At 37.6% G+C, this 21,851-nt stretch overlaps 1 protein-coding gene across 12 annotated transcripts; it reads right to left on the bottom strand.

Moving 5' to 3' along the window:
* Positions 1-365: 365 nt before the first annotated feature.
* DRAM2 (DNA damage regulated autophagy modulator 2) lies at positions 366-21,851 on the bottom strand. Of its 12 annotated transcripts, none has more exons than XM_046026377.1 (11): positions 21,713-21,732; positions 20,484-20,605; positions 19,342-19,411; positions 16,402-16,496; positions 15,002-15,146; positions 10,740-10,807; positions 9,231-9,370; positions 3,254-3,431; positions 2,655-2,737; positions 1,252-1,344; positions 366-735 (listed from the first exon to the last, which is right to left on the bottom strand). In XM_046026377.1, the coding sequence occupies exons 5-11, from the start codon at positions 15,130-15,132 to the stop codon at positions 628-630; spliced, it is 801 nt and encodes a 266-aa protein (XP_045882333.1). In that variant the 5' UTR covers positions 15,133-15,146; positions 16,402-16,496; positions 19,342-19,411; positions 20,484-20,605; positions 21,713-21,732; the 3' UTR covers positions 366-627. The 12 variants fall into 12 exon arrangements, with proteins under 12 accessions (XP_045882333.1, XP_045882313.1, XP_045882273.1 ...); XM_046026357.1 differs by having other exon boundaries at positions 15,002-15,143; XM_046026317.1 differs by lacking the exon at positions 19,342-19,411 and having other exon boundaries at positions 21,713-21,851.

Genomic DNA, 21,851 nt, shown 5'->3' with positions numbered 1-21,851 from the left:
TAGTATTTGGCCTTGTGGTAGGAATCAAGTCCATGCCTACAGAAGCACTTGTGCAAAACTTAAGCAATGAAAGCACTTACATGAATTCAGGTCTGCTCCCATTAATAAGTGGATTCCAAAAGAAAAAAATTTGTAAAGACTGTAAGAAATGTATTGAAATGGTTAAACTATTACTTCAAAATCCAATTCTAAAGGAGCTGTTGAGTAATAATCATTATCCGGGGTCCTTGGAAAATGTCTCTTAGAAGAGTGTTCCAAGCAAAACATGGTCTACAATGATTTAGAAAATATGAAAGGCTGGATTTTGTAGATTGCTTGGTGCACATCTTGTTTCTCTTAAATAAAGTAGAAAAAAATCTACAGTGTTGTTGTAGTCCTTTGGTTTTATTTTCTGGGATTAAAAAGAAAGTATAAGCATAAATGTTTTACATGGTCTTCTTGAAGATATCCTTGAAAATAACTTATCATATGGCTTTATTCATGTCTCTTGATTATCAGTATTCATCAGTATCACTGTCAACCTTGATTAACTGGTTAAAATTTTCAGAGCAGAATAAATAACTTTCATGAACATTTCCCCCAAATCCCTGAGAGTCGCAATCATCACGGATGTATTTTATCCCTTCATCATAAATCTCTGGAAAGTAGTCGTGTTCGTTCATTGTTAACAGGGCAAGGAGCAGTGTCATAGAGGGTTAATCCATGTAAATTGGCTTCCACTCGTAAAGAAATTTTCTGTAACAGAAAAGAAAATTATATATAGGCATTTGTTCCTTAAAGACATCTTCAACGTCTTCAACTGTCCATCTTCAAAATGTTCTAAAGAATATTTTGGGGATTGGAGATGTGAATCAATTCTAATGAGTAAAAAGACTGAACAGATGTTGTACTGCCAAAGGTATCATCTGTAGTACCAACAGAGTTAGGAGAATCAAGCTTTTCTACTCAGAAGTTCTTCATTTTTCTTTGGTTTCTAAAAGGAATTGGTGAAACGAAATGTTGAGGTTGGCCTACATAAACATAGACAGAGTTGATGAAATTGACTTGTTTTACAATCTGCTTTTCAAGGCTGAACCCCTTACTAACAACATACTGTTTTCCCAAACACAGAAATGACTTACCTGAGCAGCTCTTCTTATGGCATCGCTGCTTATGAAGTTAATTTTCAAAAATGTTGGAGCCTTGACTATAGCATCTTCTTTTATTCCACCTGAGGGAAGTTTGCATAAATATAATGTTGTGTTTTCTTACCTGAAAATCACGGATGTAAGTCAGGAAAAAACCAAAGAAGGAGAAAGACATAGACCATTCTGCTGCAGTGGTGATCATGTGAAGCACGTAACCCTTGAGTGACAACGGAAAAAGAGTAATTCTTTGAAATTTCATTTGAATGATCTAGAATTTCTCTCAAATAAAAGAACCATAAAATCTGCAAACCAATCTGCCTTCTGAAATTCAAAGGACATGAGATAAACACTAAGGACATATTAATATACTATGGCCTTTTGTCAAAAACTATATATATGTGAGTTTATTAATTGTAACCAACATGCCATCCTAATTAAAGATATTAATAAAAAGTGTATGTACAGAATATATTGATAACACAGAACCCTCTGCATTGTTTCCACAATATTTTAAAACTGTCTAAAATAACGTTTGTTTAAAAACTTAATTCTATTTATCTTTTATAAATAATTCCATATCCAAACTTTCTGGGGAAAAAAAAACAAAAAACAAAACAAAACAATCCTAATTTATTAAACATATCTCAATGTGGTTCTGATTTCAATTTCCCTGATGGCTAATGATGATGAACATATCTCAAGAATTAAAGAAAGGCATCAGGGAAGTCTTCCTAAATGATCTAGCTGTCGTAACTTTATCTAGAGTGATTAAAATTTCCATTTGAAGAACTAAGAACAGGAGAACCTCTACTCTGTAATTGGGAAGTTACCGCTTTTCCCGCAGCCATAAGATTCATTAAATGCCACTAAAAATGTTTCAGTAAAAAATACTCATGATAAACTTAATGTTATTTTTATACTAAAAATAAAGTATTAAATAATATATAGATTATAACTGAGGGAAACTAGCAAATTATTTCATTCTTAAAACATGTCCTATCCAGGGCTAATTCTTTAAAAATAATTCAAAACGAAATGCCATGAGAGGTTTGTGAAAACAGATGAACTTAATTTTGTCATCTAGTTAGTATACATCCCTCCTCTTTTTTCCCTCAGGGTCAAAGATGTTAGTTACCTCCATTCAGATATTCATTATACTTGAACCTAAATAAGAGTAGGTAATAATAAACTTCTAGATGGTAATTCAAAAAACAAGTATTCCAATAATAAAAGAGCTCAGTTGGGTATGTTGTACATTACATCCATATTTGGAGGAGTCAATTTCTGAGAAAACTCTTTGCCATCACAATTCTCCTTATGTCTTGAAAATGTTCATTGTTGAATTAAGACAGAAAAATACTGGCAGTGCTACGTAAACTCAATCAGACATAGAAAATAATCCTAATTTAACAAAATGATTATTCTAGACAAGTATCATTTTTAGTGATGACATGAAAAATACATCAAAATCAACCAAAATAGTCATCTTTAATATAAAACTATGTTTTATAGACTCCAAGTTCTTACTCTGTCCTCAGGGTTCCAATGGAGCTTCTGTACAATATCTGTGCCAAAATTCCCACTGTACAAAAGTGATGAGCAAGTCAGCACTATACAAAAAGTAAGTCAAGGACAATCTCAGAGAAAACCTGTAAGTTTAAATTAGATTCAAAATAAAAATCACTTTAAAGGTCCACAAAGATTACTCATACATTTGTTTCCAAGGTCCCAACCCATTTTCTTAAAGACTCGATATTATATAGTAGTAGTGAAAATTAAAATGTACCCAGAGGATTACTATGAAATGGTTTGCATAGTCAATCCCTCTTTGCTCAGTAAATCAGCAATACTAGCCTACTAAGATTCTGCTACGTAATTGTTCTCCGGAGGGCATTAACTCATCCTTCATATCTCTGAAGTGAGTATGATCAAGCTGAATTTTACCTTTGCTCCCAGCTCAATTACTGAGATCCTATGTCAAATTTGAATCTCGTCCTTTAATTTAGGGTTAGTAACCCAAGAATCTCCCCCACAAAATGCCTGCTCACAATATGCCAACAGTGTTCACTTAAATTCTGTTATTTAATTCCCTTCCAAGTACAGCTACATTTTACAGCAAAGGATACTGCTAAATGCACTTACTCCACACCAGATAACCACCAGTAGTCTGATCCAGAAGACTTGTTTGCCATGAATTTTGGGCTGCATTTGGTAGGAAAGGATGGTCTGAACAAACATGTATAATGAGCCCATGCCAAAGGTGAGCACAGCTCCACATACATGTACAATAAAAAAGGCTGTTTTCTGAGAGGATATAAAAAAGAAACAAATAAGAGAAACTCAAAACATACTGCCAACACAATATTTAAAAGCGCAGGCTAGTGATCTCAAAAAACAGTCACTGAATGGAAAAGCACTGTGAATTCTAGAGATTATTTCCTGAAGCAATTCTCTCCCAGAGTACTCTGCAAAAGCCAGAAGATTCCAGTAAACCCATAGTCACTACTGAAAACATGGCAGGAATTATTCATTTACTCACTGAATAATATGTTTATTGGGGTACCTCTTCTATGTCAAGCACTGTTCTAAGTACTCAGATATATTAGTGAACAAAACAGACAAAAATCTGGCCCTCAAAATTTACATACAAGTGAAGAAGCACAAACAGTAAGTGGCAAACTTAAGACCTAAGTCAAGTCCATCGTTTGTTAGATGGTAATAAGGGTTATAGAAAGAGGGTAGTGCGTGACAAAGGAGGATCAGGATGGTTGGGAAGCTGGAGGGAGGGTTTCAACTTAAATCTAATTTAAATCTGGGTGCAATTTAAAGGCTCAAAAAATTAAAGCATTCCCTCTTGGCTCTCATTGATTGGTTTTGGATAAATTATACATGAGATTACCATAAATTCCAATATTTTCCTCCTTTTTATCAGTATCCATTTACATTTTACTTTTTACTACATGTACCCTCTGCTTAAAAGTGACAACGGTAGCTCTCCAAAAATTCTACAAATGTTTTTGGTTGAACTGCTCTAGTTTTCAAAGCTGATGCAATCTGTATTTCGCTTGGTTGAGAAGGCACTGCAGAGCACCTGGCAGAGTGTAGGACGGGGTAACAAGAGGGGAGAGGTTAGGACCTGGGTCCCTTCTTTCAAAACTGACTGTGCTAATTCACAAACAGAGCACCCAGTTTTCTTAGTTGAAGCTATAGTAAGTAAAATTGCCAAAGCCATTGGTTTTCTTTTGGAGAGGAAGGGCTATTTTGATTCGGTTTGTGGTGTTCTAACTGGCAACAAGTTACAAGTACTGGGAAGAGAAAAAAGTGCATTGCTATTACCACTTTGGGTAACAATGAAAAAAACTTCAGTACCCATAAAACATAATATAAAATGGTATTATCTTCTTTTGGGAATTTATCTATACATACAATTAAAGGCTAGAAAAATGCAGGCAAAAACGAAATTAACGATTTTAGGGCTACAAGCAGGAATATGGATAAATTTTCCCCTTAAAAATATTCTCATATAGGGCGCCTGGATGGTTCAGTGGGTTAAGCCTCTGCCTTCTGTTTAGGTCATGATCTCAGGGTCCTAGGATCAAGCACCGCATCAGGCTCTCTGCTCAGCAGGGAGACTGCTTCCCCCTCTCTCTCTGCCTGCCTCTCTGCTTACTTGTGATCTCTCTCTCTCTCTGTCAAATAAATAAATAAAATCTTAAAAAAAAATTCTCATATAAATTGATGAAGCTAAATACCAATGTACCTGATAGATGCCCACCTGTGATCAGTACACAGTTCCAACAACAAAATCCTGTGAATTAAAAAGTAAAAATAGGGGCGCCTGGGTGGCTCAGTGGGTTAAGCCTCTGTCTTCAGCTCGGGTCATGATCTCAGGGTCCTGGGATAGAGCCCCATATCGAGCCCCATATCGGGCTCTCTGCTCAGCAGGGAGCCTGTTGCCTCCTCTCTCTCTGCCTGCCTCTCTGCCTACTTGTGATCTCTGTCTGTCAAATAAATAAATAAAATCTTTTATTAAAATAAAAAAATGAAAAGTAAAAACAAAGAATGGAGGACACTTATTACTGTATTTTTATAATTAAAAATAAAGGAATTTAAAACTGGTTTTAACTGGCAGTACTTCTGCTTGGACATTCAATTTTGTTACTTTAGAGACCAGGGAAACAGCAAAAGATCTTGAAATAGGCCAGAGAGTACTCCAGTGGAATGTTAAAGCCTCTGGCACTGGTTCTACATGAATGTCAGTTTTACTCGGCTCTGAAAACTTCTGTAATGATAGAAGTTATGTGTAGAGACAGAAGTTAATTTGTAGAAAACTCATAGAAATGCAAATAATCCATATCTATACAAATGCAATTGTGTCTTTTTGAATGTTAATTATCACTGTGAATAATGACCAATTTTACATCATAAATTTGTTTTAGCATTCCTTATTTGACTACAAACCTGTGGTACCTTGACTTCTCTTTTCAGCTGATTTGTACTACCTACTATTTCCCTTATTAATTAGTAAGTTAAATAACATGTACAAAAGTCATTGTTTTATTCTCTTTAAAAATATATCTTTTCACGGGGCACCTGGGTGGCTCAGAGGGTTAAAGCCTCTGCTTTCAGCTCAGGTCATGATCTCAGGGTCCTGGGATTGAGTCCCACATCGGGCTCTCTGCTCAGCGGGGAGCCTGCTTCCTCCTCTCTCTATGCCTGCCTCTCTGTCTACTTGTGATCTCTGTCTGTCAAATAAAGCCAAAAACTTATTCTTTGACAAAGACAAGAAAAATTAAAGCAATATGTGTGGTCAGGAGCAAATGTCTGATAAAGAACTTAAAAAGTATACACTGAATGGTCTATAATCTTTACCTACAAGCAGTTAATGAAACTTAAGAACTAATCTTCTGCTTACTTAGCCTTATCCTCTCTCTGAAGTCTCCTTGAAGATAAATTTTATAGGAAGAAAGAATGGCATGTGACAACAGAGGCACACATTATGGAGTTGTGTTGCCACAAGCCACGTAATACCAAGGATGGCTGGTAACTATTAGAAACTAGAGAAGAGGCATGTGTGCCCAAAAGGGAACTATCCCTTCTAACATCTTAGTTTCAGACTTCTGGCCTCCTGAACTTTAAGAGAATAAATTTCTGTTACTGTAAGTCACTCAATTTATGGTATTTTGTTACGGCAGCCCTACGAAATTAATACAGATTTCTGCTTACTTATCCTTTCCAAGTTTCCTCAAAGATAAATGTCCTTAGAAGGGAAAAATACCTCTAAGTAGGCACTGAGGATGCTTGGCATGTGTTTGTTTTGCTGAATATTATTATACAGAGTTGTTTTCAAAGAAATTAAATCTGCATTTTTTAAGTCAGAGTTTTCCAAATCACATTAGATCTCTTTAAGCACCGACAACCACAGCAGCAGCAAGAGAATTTTTATCCATCCTGCTTAGTCCTTTTAGCCTCTTTAATAAGTCACTAAACAATGAGAATATCTTTGTTTGAAGTACTACGTTAGGTGATGAATATACAACGATGAACACAATCATTGTGCTTGTAATTAATGGAGAAGTAGGTCAACTAAAAAATTTTAAAAACCACAGTTAAAAATTTAGACTATAGTAAGTGCTGTGAAGAATTTGTTTCCAGAGGCTAAGAGAACACAAAGAATACAAATAAAGAAAACTCTATATGGGAACAAGTCTATTCACAGAGAAGATCTCCCTGAGGAAGCGGTTTGCACAGAGAACCTGAAGACACCTAGATCTATTTAGGTTTGGGGTAGTGAAATGTCCAACAAAAGAAACATGTGGAATGGAGTGAAATAAACTTTTCTTATTTAAGAAATAAAGTCCAGTGTTATGTACAAGGGAGGATATTAAGAAGGGGAGTGGTGTAGAACGAGGCTGGAGAAGTAGATCATGCAAGACCTTTGAATTAATTAAGCAGCTTGGCAGTTCATCAAATTCCTTTTTCTCTCTTGAGTACATCTGTTTTCATGGAAGCTTGGAGCTGTACAGCTTTAAACAGGGTACAGGGAAACAGAGTGAGATGTACATATAATTACAAAAGATTACACTGGCTGCAATATGAGATGAATGGGAGGTAAGAGCGAAGGCAGAGGAAGCATTTAGGCGGCTATGGTACTAGGCCAGGCTACGAAAGATAATGAAATCTGAACTGGTTGAAGAGATGGTAGGGAGAGCAAGCAGATGTTTTCAAGAAATGTTTAAGGGGTAAAACTAACAAGTCCCTACTTTAAAACACAGTGCTAGAGTCTCTTCCAAGTCAAACTCTGTAATTTGAGTTTGTTCTGCAACACAGAATTGGGAAGAGGCAGAGGCAACGCACTCACCACTTAAGCACTGAAAGTTTATACAAGGAAGTTTATACAAGGAAGGATATTGGGGTACTGTTACAGAATCTGCTTATAAATAGGGCCCAGCAATGAAGCCATCATTGAAGGATGTGAACGAAATTCAACAGGTCCAAAGCTGCAGGAAAAGGGATGTGATCAAGAGAGAAAAAAGGAATTTGATTCAAAATTAAAAAGCCCAGGAACTCCTGTGGTGAAGGTTAATTAGAATGAAAGCTAAAAGGAACATAGCAATAAAAGTATATAAACCATTTCTATATGTAAATAAGAAAAAGGCAGAAAGTCAGCGTGCACAGGCCACAATTAGGAACTCCCATTGGAATTTACTGGATTGCATAAACAAGTATTAATTATTAACACAGGTAGCATCTTACGTGTGGAGGTCACTTTGGGGTCCATTCTTACCACACAGGGATGAGAGATACTGTTAAATTGGTAAAGGGACAACTGGAACAAAGAATCACTATCCATATACTAAAATTTCCCCAAAACATATTTTTAACACTGAGCTTCAGAAACTGATTAGTGAAGGCAGAATCCTATTTGTGGCAAAGACAGCTAGCTAGTTAGCCACCAAAAGTCCTGTGTCCCTTCCACAGTATGGAGTTGTCCCAGGAACTGATGCTCAGCATGACTTCATTTCCCAGTCCCTCTTGTTGTGTCTAGCAAATGTTAGTAGGATGATGTGAGTCACTGTCAGGTCAAGGTTGTTAAGAAGCAGGTGTGATTTCTGCATATTCTCTTTGACTGTTCCAGCTGGCTGGATGCAGAAGACAGTAAGGACTTAGGGAATGGGAGAGCTCAAAGATGGATCGTGTCTGTGCCTTAAATCACTGTGGGAGGAAAGCCATCTATCAGGCAAAAATACCTGCAGTAGATGCATGAATATGCCTCTATATGCATATTTGTATGAGGGTGTATAAATAGTTATTCGATGTCTAAACTGAAACTCTGAAGACTGCAGAGCCATTAATCATAAAACATCCATATGCCCAGGACATAGCTGGTATTACCAAAGACTCATCTCAAAGAATGTCAGTTGAAAGGAATGTGAAGAGTTTGCAAATATTTGTGAAAGTTAACCTGCTACTTTAAGAATTCCCTGAGAAAAAGGTGAAGAGCTCCATATCCTCCCTTTACTTTCTCATATATGAGGGGCTGAGCACCTCTAGAAATAGAGGTGATCAGTGGGAACATCTAAACAAGAATATAAAATAGGTAAATGAGTGTAACTTGTTAGCATATTTTTTTTTCCCCAAAGAGCTTTACTTTTAAGTAATCTCTATGCCCAACACAGGACTCAAACTCACAACCCGGAGATCAAGAGTTGCACGCTCTACCAGATGAGCCAACCAGGTGCCCCTAGCCATATATATTTTTTAAGGTTCAAATCTATAATTGTGTCACTTATAATCTATATCAATTCTCTCTGGTCTTGGAGTAATCTCCAACTAAGTAATAATGAAGAGTCTAATAGAGCCCTCTGAAACCTTAAAAGGTCAGAATAACTTATAGGTTTTCAGGAGTTTACTGAAAATGAATTTTTCTAATTGCGTATGTAGTGAACCGTAAGAAGGTCAAATAATTTAAAGGCAGGGGATTCTACTTTGTTAAGGCAAAGAAACAATAACAGTGTGTAACTGAATGTTTCAGGTTTCCTTTTGAACATGTATTAATTTATGTACCTCAGGAAAATACTTATGCTGGGCTAAAATACAAACCTGGAAGTTTGCCACAACAGAAAGTCCAAAACAACTCAGTAATCCAAGTACAAGGCCAGCCTTGTTTAATTTGATGATACGACTCTCTTCAGGATTCAGGGCATGAACTTGCTTGTAACGAACATAAATGGTTGCAATGCCTGGGAAGAGATAACCCAAAGGACAGCAAAGTAATAAGTAACCAGGGAATAAAGTTGCCAACAAAGAGTTAACAAAGGCCACCTAACATAAATCTTCCTTTCAAAGTTAATTTGAGAGAAGAGAAAAAAAAAAAACAGAAACAGCTGTTGATTTTAAAGAACCTTTAAGGTTGCATTATGGAACTAGTAATATCTCTGTGTGACTGAAGGGCACTCTCATGGGCCTCACATTTACAAGTATTTGGGACAAAATTTAAGAGATAAGTTTGATGCTTTCTGAAAATCTCTTATGATAAGCGTTATATAAAACAGAACATTCTAGATGATTAGCATTAAAATTTAAAGTAATTATTACTAAAATATGGATAAAATGGGTACTAGCAAAAAAAAAAAACAAAACAAAAAACCAACCAACCAAAAAAAAAAAAAAAAAAAAGAAACACCAAAAGGTGATTTGCCTCACTCCCATTTCATTTTATTTCAAATTATTATAACTTGGTTCAATCAGATATAGCAGTCAATTACAAAGAAAACAAACAAAAACACCAATTTTATGATAGTTGTTATCAAGAAAGGGTCAAATCAAGTCAAATTTCCAATTGCAAAAGTATTGCCAAAGAACTTGGAAGTACAGAAAATGAAACAGAGATATGCTTTTGTAGACATGTTTTTGAAAACTTTATAGTCATAAGATGAACTTCTATGCACTGAATCATTCATTTCCTTGACTTCAATTTTCGATCCAAGGAGATAGTAAATAACATATGGAAAAGTGCAAATATTTAAAACAATCACAATTGATGAAAAAAATATTTTAGCTAATCATTAATACAAGTTTGATTCAAAAAATAAATAATGGGGGGTATAGCTCAGTGGTAGAGTATTTGACGGCAAAACATAAATAATGAACAGGAATGTAAATTACAGTAGAATTCCATTCCTTTGGCGTTAGAACATCATTCAAAAATCAAAACACAGTTCCACTGCTACTCTTAAACTTCTAAATTGTTTATCCTAAATGAATTTAGTTGGTGTTAGTTGTAGTCAGTGTGTTTATAAGCTTTCTGTACTCTACTGGTCACTTAAGAAATCCACTTAAGGTCTCAAAAACTATTTGGTTATACTTTACAAATTCTATTTGGATGAGTAGTCAAATAGACTTATAGATATTTTTTAAGGATTTATTTCTATAATTTAGCATTTTTAGAAATTGCCTTTCTTTGAAAAGGAACATATTTGGGATCAATAATTTAGAGACAACATTCCCTCAGGTATAACCAAAAAGTAAAAAAAGTAACACAAGTGTTTAAAGAAGGAAAGGGCAATTTCGCTATTAATTTTGATTTTTAAAACAATTCCCATTACTTACACAAAACTGCGGCAATATTTAACATTGCCCCAAACAAGCATTTTTCTGGAGCTACTGTACCAGTGTCACTGAAAGAAAAAAAAAGAAGGTATGTGGATTTCTCACACTAAATATACATGTGTATTTTTTTCTAAGGAGTAAGAAATAATGGATTACTTCAAATCCTGTATCTTTTTATACATTCCTAAGTTCAACTCATATAATTTTATGAGAAAATGACAGTTTGAGCTCACAGTATTTATCTTGTTCACTTATCTTTTTTTTTTAAAGATTTTATTTATTTGACAAAGAGCACAAGCAGGGGGAATGGCAGAGAAGGAGAAGCAGGCTCCCCGCTGAGCAGGAAGCCCGATGTGGGTTTCCATCCCAGGACCCTGAGATCATGACCTGAGCCAAAGGCAGACGCTTAGCCAACTGAGCCACCCAGAAGCCCTAATTCTCTTTTTTCTCATATCACTTGAAATTACTTTTTTTTTTAAATTTTATTTATTTATTTGACAGAGAGGGAGAGAGAGATCACAAGTAGACAGAGCGGCAGGCGGGCGGGGGTGGGGGGGAACAGGCTCTCCACTGAGCAGGGAGCCAGATTCGGGGCTTGATTTCTAGACCCTGTAATCATAACCTTAGCCAAAGGCAGACAGTTAACCAACTGAGCCATCAGGGCACTCCAAGATTACTTCTTTTCAGGTAACGGAAATCAACAGAAATTGATTTAAAACAAACAAACAAACAAACAAACAAACCTGGGCACCTAGTGGTTTAGGCAGTTAAGCGGCTGCCTTTGGCTCAGGTCGTGATCGCAGGGTCCAGGGATTGAGACCCACATCAGGCTCCTTGCTCAGCAGGGAGCCTGCTTCTCTCTCCCTCTGCCCCACCTCCCCGCTCGTTTTCTCTCTCTCAAATAAATTAATAAAAATCTTTTAAAAAAAAATAACCAAAAAAACCTACCCTGGGTACGTTAGGGCTGTGTTACTGATTTCCATCAATTAGTCAGGTATGTTCCTCTGTCCCACCTGGATGTTCCGAAACACTACAGATCCTTTCACAACTCTGCTTTTGTCATCTGTTGTTGACCCTGTCTATAACTCAATTAATACCTAATCATTTCCCGTTAATTTCAAAAACCTTTATCAAGCACCTACTATGTGCCCAACAGTATTTTAGGGACAGGAGTACATTGGTTAGTAAAAGAGACAAAGCCCTTCCCCTCTTGTAGCTTCCACAGGAGACCAATTTTTCTCTGCCCTCCAGAGCCTTGGCCAACTCCTCTAGCAGAATGAGGAATCACAGAGCACTCTGTCCAGACTTCTGTTAAAATTGCTGATCATAGTGTATTACAATGTATCAGCTTACATGCTTGTGTTTCAGGGCAAACACAGACCCAGATCAACACCTACCATTTACTGGCAAATTTGGGTATGCTCTTTTATCTTTCTATGACTGTTCCTTGTCTGCAAATGGGGCTATTAATTCCCTCCAGCCTCATCAGCTCAACATGAGGAAATGAAAGTGACAATACATGTGAAGATCTAGCACAGCAGCAGACACAGGGGAGACACCCATTAAATGTTAGTTCCCTTCCCTTCCCTCAAACTACAGTAAAGATGAAAAAGACGAAGTCTTTGGCCACAAACTGAAGTACTAGAGAAAAGAGATAATAAGGATCTCAGCTAACACAATCTAACTGGGATCAAAAAGAGAGGGAAAGTCACATCTTGTAAGGAATCAATAGTGTTTGGTGAAATTTGGGTTAGGTTTATGAAAAGTAAAATAACAAATATAAATTCTAAGGATTGCTCCTTCCAACCCTAAGATGTATCTTTAGAAACAACAGATTCTGTTACTCTGATCATCTTCAGAGAGTGAGAATTATGGTTTAGCTGCTTGTTTCTTCTACCTTTCAAATTCTCAAAAATAATGTATATGTATTCCTATAATCAGAAAAAAAATTTCTGATTTCCTAAAATTTTAATAGTTGTATTTCAAGAGATGCTACAGTTTAGAAACACCCTGTAAGGAAACAAAAAGCATGCATTTCCAAGATGGCTGGCTAAGTGTGCTCCTGCCTCGGCTCTGGAACAGTCTGACACAAACTGGACTACAAGTAAAATCAGCTAGGTCCATCACCTCATCAACACAGCACTCCAACCCAGTGGTCATCAAACTATTTTGATCACACACCATCAAAAAAAAAAAAAAAAAAAGTCAAAATATATGTATTTATTAGGTAAGTTCAAATATTGAGATTTAAAAATATACATAGAGATTCTAATTTGTTCTCTTCCCCCAGTACTCATCTCCTGCACTCTATGTGGGCATCCACTACTTGAATGAACTAAGAGAACACCTGAAACATACTTGCTGTGAAATTGTCTTTGGTGTGGAAATTTACATTTGGTTATGTCTTTTGGGACTGTTAACAAACCTTTTAGATGGGGTCTGTGAACTGAGAAGAACTTTGCAGAGCGGTCTGTGAACTGAGAAGAACTTTGCAGAGCATCTAGTCTTACTTAATCATTCCTCAGATGAAGGAAATGAGCCCGAGAAGTAAAATTAAGTACTGAGTTTAAATGTATTAGAACATTGGAGAAAGGACCCAGGGTAATAATACTAAGGTCAGCAGCAGAAAAATAAAAGGGTAGAACAGGGACAGAAAAGGAAGTGTCTAGGGTACTGTCAGAAAATCACATGCACTACCATCAGAGAACTGAAACTCTGTAAAAGAACCCAAAGGTCTCTTGAATGATTAAAAGCCTTTAAAAGTGAAAGCAGACCAGTTCTTGAAGGGGAAATAAAAATGCTAAAAGGCACTCAGGAATTACTGATGTATGTTCTCTAAAAAGTTACTAAAGAATGAACTGTCTCCTTAAGTTACATGTTCCTATAGCAGCGTGCTGTGATCAGTGGTGATTATTCATCAAATTATTCCTAGAATCAGAACCTTCAATTCTAAAATATCTTTGATTTTTGTACATCTTCCCAAAATGCACCCAATTCCTTGCTATCCTTTGCTCCATACCATAACACTGTGGGAACAAATGTAGATAGTAACTTTCTGATCTCTGCTTGATACTTTTTGTTTTTTTAAAAGATTTTATTTATTTATTTGACAGAGATCACAAGTAGGCAGAGAGGCAGGCAGAGAGAGAGGGGGAAGCAGGCTCCTTGCTGAGCAGAGACCCCAATGTGGGACTCGATCCCAGGACCCTGAGATCATGACCCAAGCCGAAGGTGAGGCCCAACCCACTGAGCCATCCAGGCGCCCCTCTTCTTGATACTTTTAAAAAGACAAATTTAGCCTTCTCATTCGTCACCCTTTAAAAATTCACTATTTTCTACATTGGAGAGGTTATTTTTTCAGAATGTAAACAAATAAATGAAACAACTACAACAACACAACAAACTATAGAAGGAAATCAACCAAACCATTAATTACCTCTGGACAGGCAGGAGCTAGAGAGGGGCTGAAACAGACTTTCACTTTTTACTTTTATAATCAGTCTAATATTATTTAAAATTTGTTAGGATAAGTATATATTGTCTTTATAACTGTAAAAAGAGAGTTACAAACATAGCACGAGCAACTGAGTACCCATACTCATATCATTATTAGTTTTGAAATTTTAAAAATATTACTGATAAATTTTAATACTTAATGTGTCAGAAAGACCTAGACAATATGTCATAAAGATTAAAAGCAGGGTCTCTAGAGTCAAATTGCCCAAACTACATTTTGGTTCCACCTCTTACCGAGTCATGAATCCTTGAACAAATAACTTATTTCCTTCTCTCTTAAATGGGGGTAACAATTTTTACTTCATAGGGTAGTTCTAAGAATTCAATTATTTATCATCTGAAGAATGCTTAGAACATTACCTTGTACATAGCAAGTAGATCAATAAATAGTTGTCATTACCATTATCTTATTATACTACTACTGTTGTTTGCAGCATTTTTGAATTTTAAAGGGAGAGTAATTCCACTTCTATCTTCTGAGACAACCTCAAATATTTATTTGGAAGACAAGACACTTAAAGTGTCTTAATTCACTAACTAATTCACTAAGTGAATCATACCCCTGTCTCCACCTTTCTCTATCACATGGAAAGAACCAAATACAACTTCCTTTTTATACTCTTTGTGTTGTTATAATGGTGAACATAAAACCTGAATTTTAAAATGTTAACATGGAATGTTGGCTTCACTGTTAAAATGTGAATGATACATCAACAGTCTCCTGTAAAAAAATACATTTCACTGACCTGATATAAGGCAGAGCAGGGTCAACATGGTGAAGTGTTATGGCCGTAATATATGAAAATATGAAAGCAGCAGCTGTCCAAATTACTAGGGCAGAAGGGAGGAAACTGAGACCTTGTTGAAACCACCACATCTCAAACAGGTCTGCTGAGGTAGAAAAAGCAGAGAAGATTATTCACAAGTATTTCATCTCTTCTACCGTAGCCATCCACTCCCACTATCTTATACTTATCACCATGAGCTATTCCACTTCTGATATCATCCCCCACACCATCTACTAAGACCTGCTTGCTTTCAGTTTCTCTGTAAATGGAACCAAACTTCACCCACTTGCCATATCCAGAAACGTTCTTCCTCCCTTAGGTTTCCACACATAATCAAGTAGTAAGCACTGTTCATTCAACCTTCTAAGTTTCCTACAAATCTACTCTTTCTTTCCATCTTCACTGCCACTACTCTACCAAAAATACCATCATTTCTTGGCCCGATTATTATTATAATCTCCCAAATGTTTCTTCTGTAGTATGGACCATGACCAATCTAGACTCCACCCTAAAGCCAGAGTGATCATTCTAAAATTCTGAAGTATCAATCTATTGAGACTACCTATTCTCCTATAAAGAATATTTCAGGGCCTCCCTGTGCCCTTATAAATTGTCTTTCCTCCTTAACTCAGTCTACAGGATCTTTGCATTGTCTGATCTCTACTTAACTTTTGGTAATTCATCTCTGGCTACTTCTTTGTTCCCAATTCCTTGCTCTAGCTTTCATCATCATTACAAATGCAAATACAGTGTCTACTCTGTGTCAGCACATTACTAATCACCTTAAATAAATGATTTCATTTACTTCTCACAACAGAATTATAGAGGTTAAGAGCATTGTCCAAGGTCACAGGGCTGCAACTCAGAATTTGAACTAAAGCAGTTCTGTTCCAGCACCAATCACTGTGCTATATGGCTAAGGAAACTTCTTTCCAATGCTCAAATCTGTTATGCTCTCTTGTACACTTGCAGACCTTCATGTACACTCTTCTAACTAGGTAACAGACCACCATGCTATCACCCTTCGGTCTCACTACTACTTGCTATCTCCTTTTTTTTTTTTTTAACTTATTTTATTTATTTGTCAGAAAGAGAGAGAAAGACAGCATAAGCAGAGGGAGCAGCAGGCAGAGAGAAGCAGACTCCCTGCTGAGCAGGAAGCCTGATGTGGGACCTAATCCCAGGACCGTGGGACCATGACTCCAGCCGAAGGCAGATGCTCAACTGACTGAGCCACCCAGACATTCCTACTCCTATATATTTTCAAGTACTAACTCTTACAGCTTCAGCTGAGTGTCCCTGCTTTGTTTCCAAGAATACCCTTGACTTCCCGGACCAGGACATTCATCTCACTTAACTGTTGCTTGTTTGCTCGGTTTTATCTTCCTCACTAAACCTTAGCTTCTGACAGAGTAGGAACCAACCCTTTTGTTCACCATTATATTTCCAGCTCCTGCATGAGGGGGAAAAGAAAAAGAGTACCTAAATACACACATATCACACATCACCACTTTCTCTCTTAAATTCCAGACTGAGGATGTTGTTTCCGAATTCACTGATTACTTGATATTAATGTATCTGAATGTATTTAATTTTTAAAAATAAATACAGAAATACCCTCAAGTTATAAGAAATTACTGCTATGCATGTGAAAATAATGTCATGTGTAGAGGAGTATCTTCTCATAGTTTGATGGATAGAAATTGAATATTTCCCATGAATTTTGTAAGAACAACTTTTTTTTTCAAGAGCTCATTTATTTATTTGACAGAGATCACAAGTAGGCAGAGAGGCAGGCAGAGGGAGAAGAAGAAGCAGGCTCCCTGCTGAGCAGAGAGCCTGATGTGGGGCAGAATCCCAGGACCCTGGGATCATGCCCTGAGCCGAAGGCAAAGGCTTAACGCACTGAACCACCCAGGCACCCCTGTAAGAACAATGCTTACCTGCATAATCTTCCAATGTGCTCAGTTTCTTCCAAATAATGAAATCTCAGCCACTTTTGACTTGTACTCATCATTTACTCTGATCATCTGACTTGTTGCTAAATATATACATTTAAGTCTTGCTAAGTTAAGTTTCTTTTCCTTTTTCCCTCAAGTCACCACTACAGACTCGATCTGAGTAATTTCCTGCTTGAATTATCAAAATCTCCTCCTTTCTGTTCCTTTTTTTTTCTTTTTAGTCTTTAACATTCTATCAATTCCATCATTCTATCAATTTTCAATTTTCTTCATCAGTCTAGTTAAACGTGGTAATTCCTTACCATATTCCTGTAGTGTACAGGAATATATTCCAGCATAAGTTTCTGGGACAATAATTCTCAATTTCTATAAATTTTGAATTATTTCTAAAATCTTTAATTCTTCTCCTTTCTTCTCTTTGAAATTATTTTACTTTGGATAATTCTTAGATAACATCCTTAGAAGAGCCTAGTTTCATATTTGTTGGTTCCACCAATGCTTGTACCTGTTTCACAGTTTTGATATGAACCTGTATTTCGATGACTTTAACTGGGAGTATTCTATAAAGCTTAGGTTAATGGTGAATCATTCCAGGGTGGGTCTGTATCTATTTGTGCCAGACAGTCTGGCACATTACCAACCTGGGCCAACTTTTTTCCAGGTTTTTTAGACCATGTAGATAAGTAAATTTGAACCTTGAATCTGAGTGTTGGCAAACCCTGCAGTTTCAAGTTCTCAAGAAGTAGCTTTACTCACCCACCTGGACCTGAGTGAAAGTGAACAAATTTCTTTGTGATCCCCCTTGCCAGGAAGGAGATATTTTTCCTAGCCCACCTTTCACCGAGCAGTTTTCTGAGGATCCTGGCTGAATCTGGGGAATGGTGGTTCTCCAAAGCCATGGGTTGTACAATTTCAAGTAGCAATATTTACATTTTAACTTTTATGAACAAAATCATCCCCTGAAACACACTTATACAAACTACCATGTGAATGGTGCCTCTTGGAATTGTATACCTGAGAGGTCAAAGGGCTATGAATTCTCTCTGCCTTGGGTGGGGAGCAAGAGGGAGCCGATCACTAGTCCTTAATTGTGCTTTGTTTCTGCTATCAGCCAAACCAAAAGACACACTGCTAGTTTACTACTCGGTTTCTATTCTCTCTTTGACCTTTTAGCCCTGGGGATTTCCCTTTCTGTTCTACAGGCCTACAATGTATTTAAAAGGCTAATATAATTCATTCAGCATTTAGGTGTTTTAGCAAAAGGGATTTCCAAAACATTGTGTCTCCCCTTTGCTAGAAGCATAACCCCCCTTCCTTTAACCATTTTTGTATGCACATGTCCTTCCTATTCTTTAAAATCAAGCGCATATATGATCTTCCATAACAACCTTCCCTAATCTCTCTGCATCCAGAAATAAGCACTCCTTCTTCTGAGAACACTCTATTTGCACATCTTTTGTGGCTATTGACTTCTACAGTATGACAAATAAGTAAAGGGTCTTAAGTGGATAAAATCCTTGATGAGAGACTCCACTTCCCTAACCATAGCAGAGGGCCTTGCCCATGGTAATCTCTAAATATTTTCTGAATGAACAAAGAGCCAAAACCAAATTGATTCTTAGACCCCAAAAAGATTCATGATTTTTCTATTTCAGTCAAGAGTATTGTCATTTTTCCAGGTTATCCAGATTCTGAGACCTCTTGAGTAACCCAAGGTTCCAAGACAGTATCCTCTTGCCACATGTGGCTATTTAAATTAAAATGTCAGGGGTGCCTGGGTAGCTCAGTGGGTTAAGCCTCTTCCTTTGGCTTGGGTCATGGGTCCTGGGATCAAGCCCCGAATCAGGCTCTCTGCTCAGCCGGGAGCTTGCTTCCTCCACTTTCTTTGCCTATCTCTCCGCCTACTTGTTATCTCTGTCTGTCAAATAAAGAAATAAAATCTTTTTAAAAAAATTAAAATTTCAAAGGACTAAAATAAAATTTAAAAATTCAGTCTTTCAGTCATACTAGGCACATGTCAGGTGCTCAAAAGCCCATGTGTCTAGTGGCTACCCCAAAGTATAGTGAACATAGAGCACATTTCCATTAACATGGGAAAGTTCTATTGGACAATGCTAAGTAGCTCCTACAGGGACTGCACTGACATAGCACAAGTTAAGAAACACACTACTGATACATAATAAGTGGTAGCTTTTAGTACTAACTGTTAAATGGTCTAAAATAATACCCACTTCACAGAGGTTTATGCAAGAACTAAATGAGTTAATATATGTAAAACATTGTCACAGATGATCAATAAATGGCTGTTTCTCTTTTAGACTGTAAAAGATAAATTACCTGTTTTACAAGCTCATAAGATATTGGTCTTCAAATCTGCACAAACCTGCACCTTTGTAAATCCTGAAATCTACATACAAAGAAAATAAGAAAATGTTTCAAACCACATTCTTTTAAACATGTACAATTTCAAGTCAATGTACCAATATTTGTCCATAGGTAGGACAGTTATAGAATTGTTAATAAGTTATTTTTCTTTAAAGAGTCAATACATGTGTTTAATTTTTTATTTTAAATTTAGTTTGTTGAATATACAGGGTTATATTAGTTTCAGGTGTGTAAACAGTGATTCAAAACTCCCATACAGTACCTAGTACTGATCGGGTTAAGTGTATTAGTGTGTTTTATAATGATATTGTATCATCTGAAATTAAATAATATTTTAAATCTAGGATATCAATTTTCCTATCCTTTCTCGCATTAGACACCTTTCACTGACATCAAAAAGGATAAAATAAAAGGAAAACCACTGAATTTCCTCCTATGGAAGGAAAGACAAAAATGAGGAAAGAAGGATAGTTTATTATTAAGCAAAATAAAACATTAACTAGTCCGTGTGATACAAAGGGAAGAATACAGTTGTGAGATCGGCTTCATCCAAGTGCAAATCCTAGCTTTATCAAGTCCCAGCTGTATAATTTTAGGAAAGTTACTAAGCTTCTCTTAGTTACAGTATTCTGATTTGTAAAGTAGCTATCTCAAAGGGTTGTTCCTTCCAGTAGAACAGAGAAAGCATACAATATAACAATGATAGCTGATTGGTCAATTCTGTGCAAGTGTAACTAGCCACAAGGATGGGAACAACACTTAATTCTTTACAAGTGTGAATCATCTTGGATTCATCTCTCCTCAGGCTTTGAGGGTTCTTGGTTAAACTGACAGTTTAGAAGACAAGCAAGGCTTGAAATGATTTACCAGTCTCCTAAGGACAACTGAAAAACTTAAGCACCCTGACTTAGTGAGGAAGACTACTTTTGCCCATGCATTTTCACAGTGGAAAGCTAGAAGTGTGGCTGGCTAACTCCCAAGCAAAGTTAAAATTTTAATGGTTAATGATTTAAGAAGCCTTTGAAAATATGCAAGAAAAACCTCCATCTAGTAGTAAGAGTGCTTAATGAATTATTCCTGCATCTCTCACCTACCTTCTCTGCTTTCTTTGGAGATCCATGAATCAGAACTGCAGTCACAATTCTTAAATTTCTCAAATATTTGAAAGCCACTGGTAATAAGATTAATTCCTTTTACTGTCTCCTCCAAGCGGTAACTGCTAAGAAACAATAAAAAAGTAAACTCTGGATATTCCAAGTAAAAAGAGATAGCCTTAAGCTCTTTTTAAAAGTCCACAAAACCACCAGGCCCAAAGCAAAGCGTAAGAGAAAACAGTTACTTTTCAAAACTCTAACCTGGCCTTCTGACAAATGTGATATTCTCGTAACCGTTAAATCCCAAAGAGTTTAGAAGATTAAGTCATTTTTTTAAAATAAGTTGGATCAAACATTACAAGGGGAGAAGTGGGGGGGTAGAGAATCTGATAATGGCACAATAATTACACAACTGTATTTGGGTACTGATTTATAAATTAAAATTTGGGAGAACTGGAAAAATTATTTCTCCGGTGTGTTTACTGGTTTTCAAATGTATCGTAATGTAAAAAACAGTGTGAGGATACAGAGGACCAGCCATTTACCTTTCTGTATTGGGCCCACACACCCCTCAGGTGCGCCCAGCGACAGAACTGCGCTTGGTAGACCAGAACTCCGCGTGGTAGACGAGCTTCAGATAAACACAAGGTCACCACAGATTTCAATTTCAAACCTACCCCCAACCCCCGTACCAAGGAATCTGAGCCTAGTAGTTAAAACTGGAACGGTACCCAACCGCAGTTTTTGTGGGACTGGGGTGAGGGTTCTCCGTAGCCGCTTAAAACAAAACCAAGGCATTATTTATTTACACGACTGCCTTCTTCCAGAGGTGCAAAGCCCGGGGACGCTGATCTCAGCCGGGTTGTGCCCGCGGCCAGGAAAAGATGCGGGAGGCGGAGCCTGGCTCGGCCCGCGCGGGGGTAGGAGGGGAGAGGAATCCCGGGACACCGAGGATGGGGAGGCAAAGGTGAAGCACGGGCACCTGAGCCCAGCCCGCCCCCGTCCCCCAGGTCCCCAGGAGCCCGCCTGCGCTCTGGCCACCAGTGGGTCCCTCTCCCGCGCTTCGCAGTGTGGTCCGGGGAGGCAGAGCCAGCCCGCACGCGACTCGCGCGCGGACCACTGGGGTGAAGCTCTGGGCGGCTTCCACTTGCCAGACCCGCCTGATCCCAGTCTCTGACCCACACCCCTACAGAGGGCTGGTGCCCGCCCTCATGCCCTTTTTGGCCTACCTTGTGTGGATGACCCCGCCAGGGACAGCAGCCGCGTCCGAAGTCGGCCGGCGGGACCGAGACAGGGCGGGACCCTAGGGCGCGCTCCCGAGCAGCCAGGCCACGCCTGGGGCGCGCTTACCGCCCCGAGGAGCGCGCC

This window comes from Meles meles, chromosome 1, assembly GCF_922984935.1.
Source record: "Meles meles chromosome 1, mMelMel3.1 paternal haplotype, whole genome shotgun sequence".
Classification (NCBI taxonomy): domain Eukaryota; kingdom Metazoa; phylum Chordata; class Mammalia; order Carnivora; family Mustelidae; genus Meles; species Meles meles.
The sequence above is the reverse complement of the archived record's forward strand: the minus strand, read 5'-3'. Positions and strand labels throughout refer to the sequence as shown.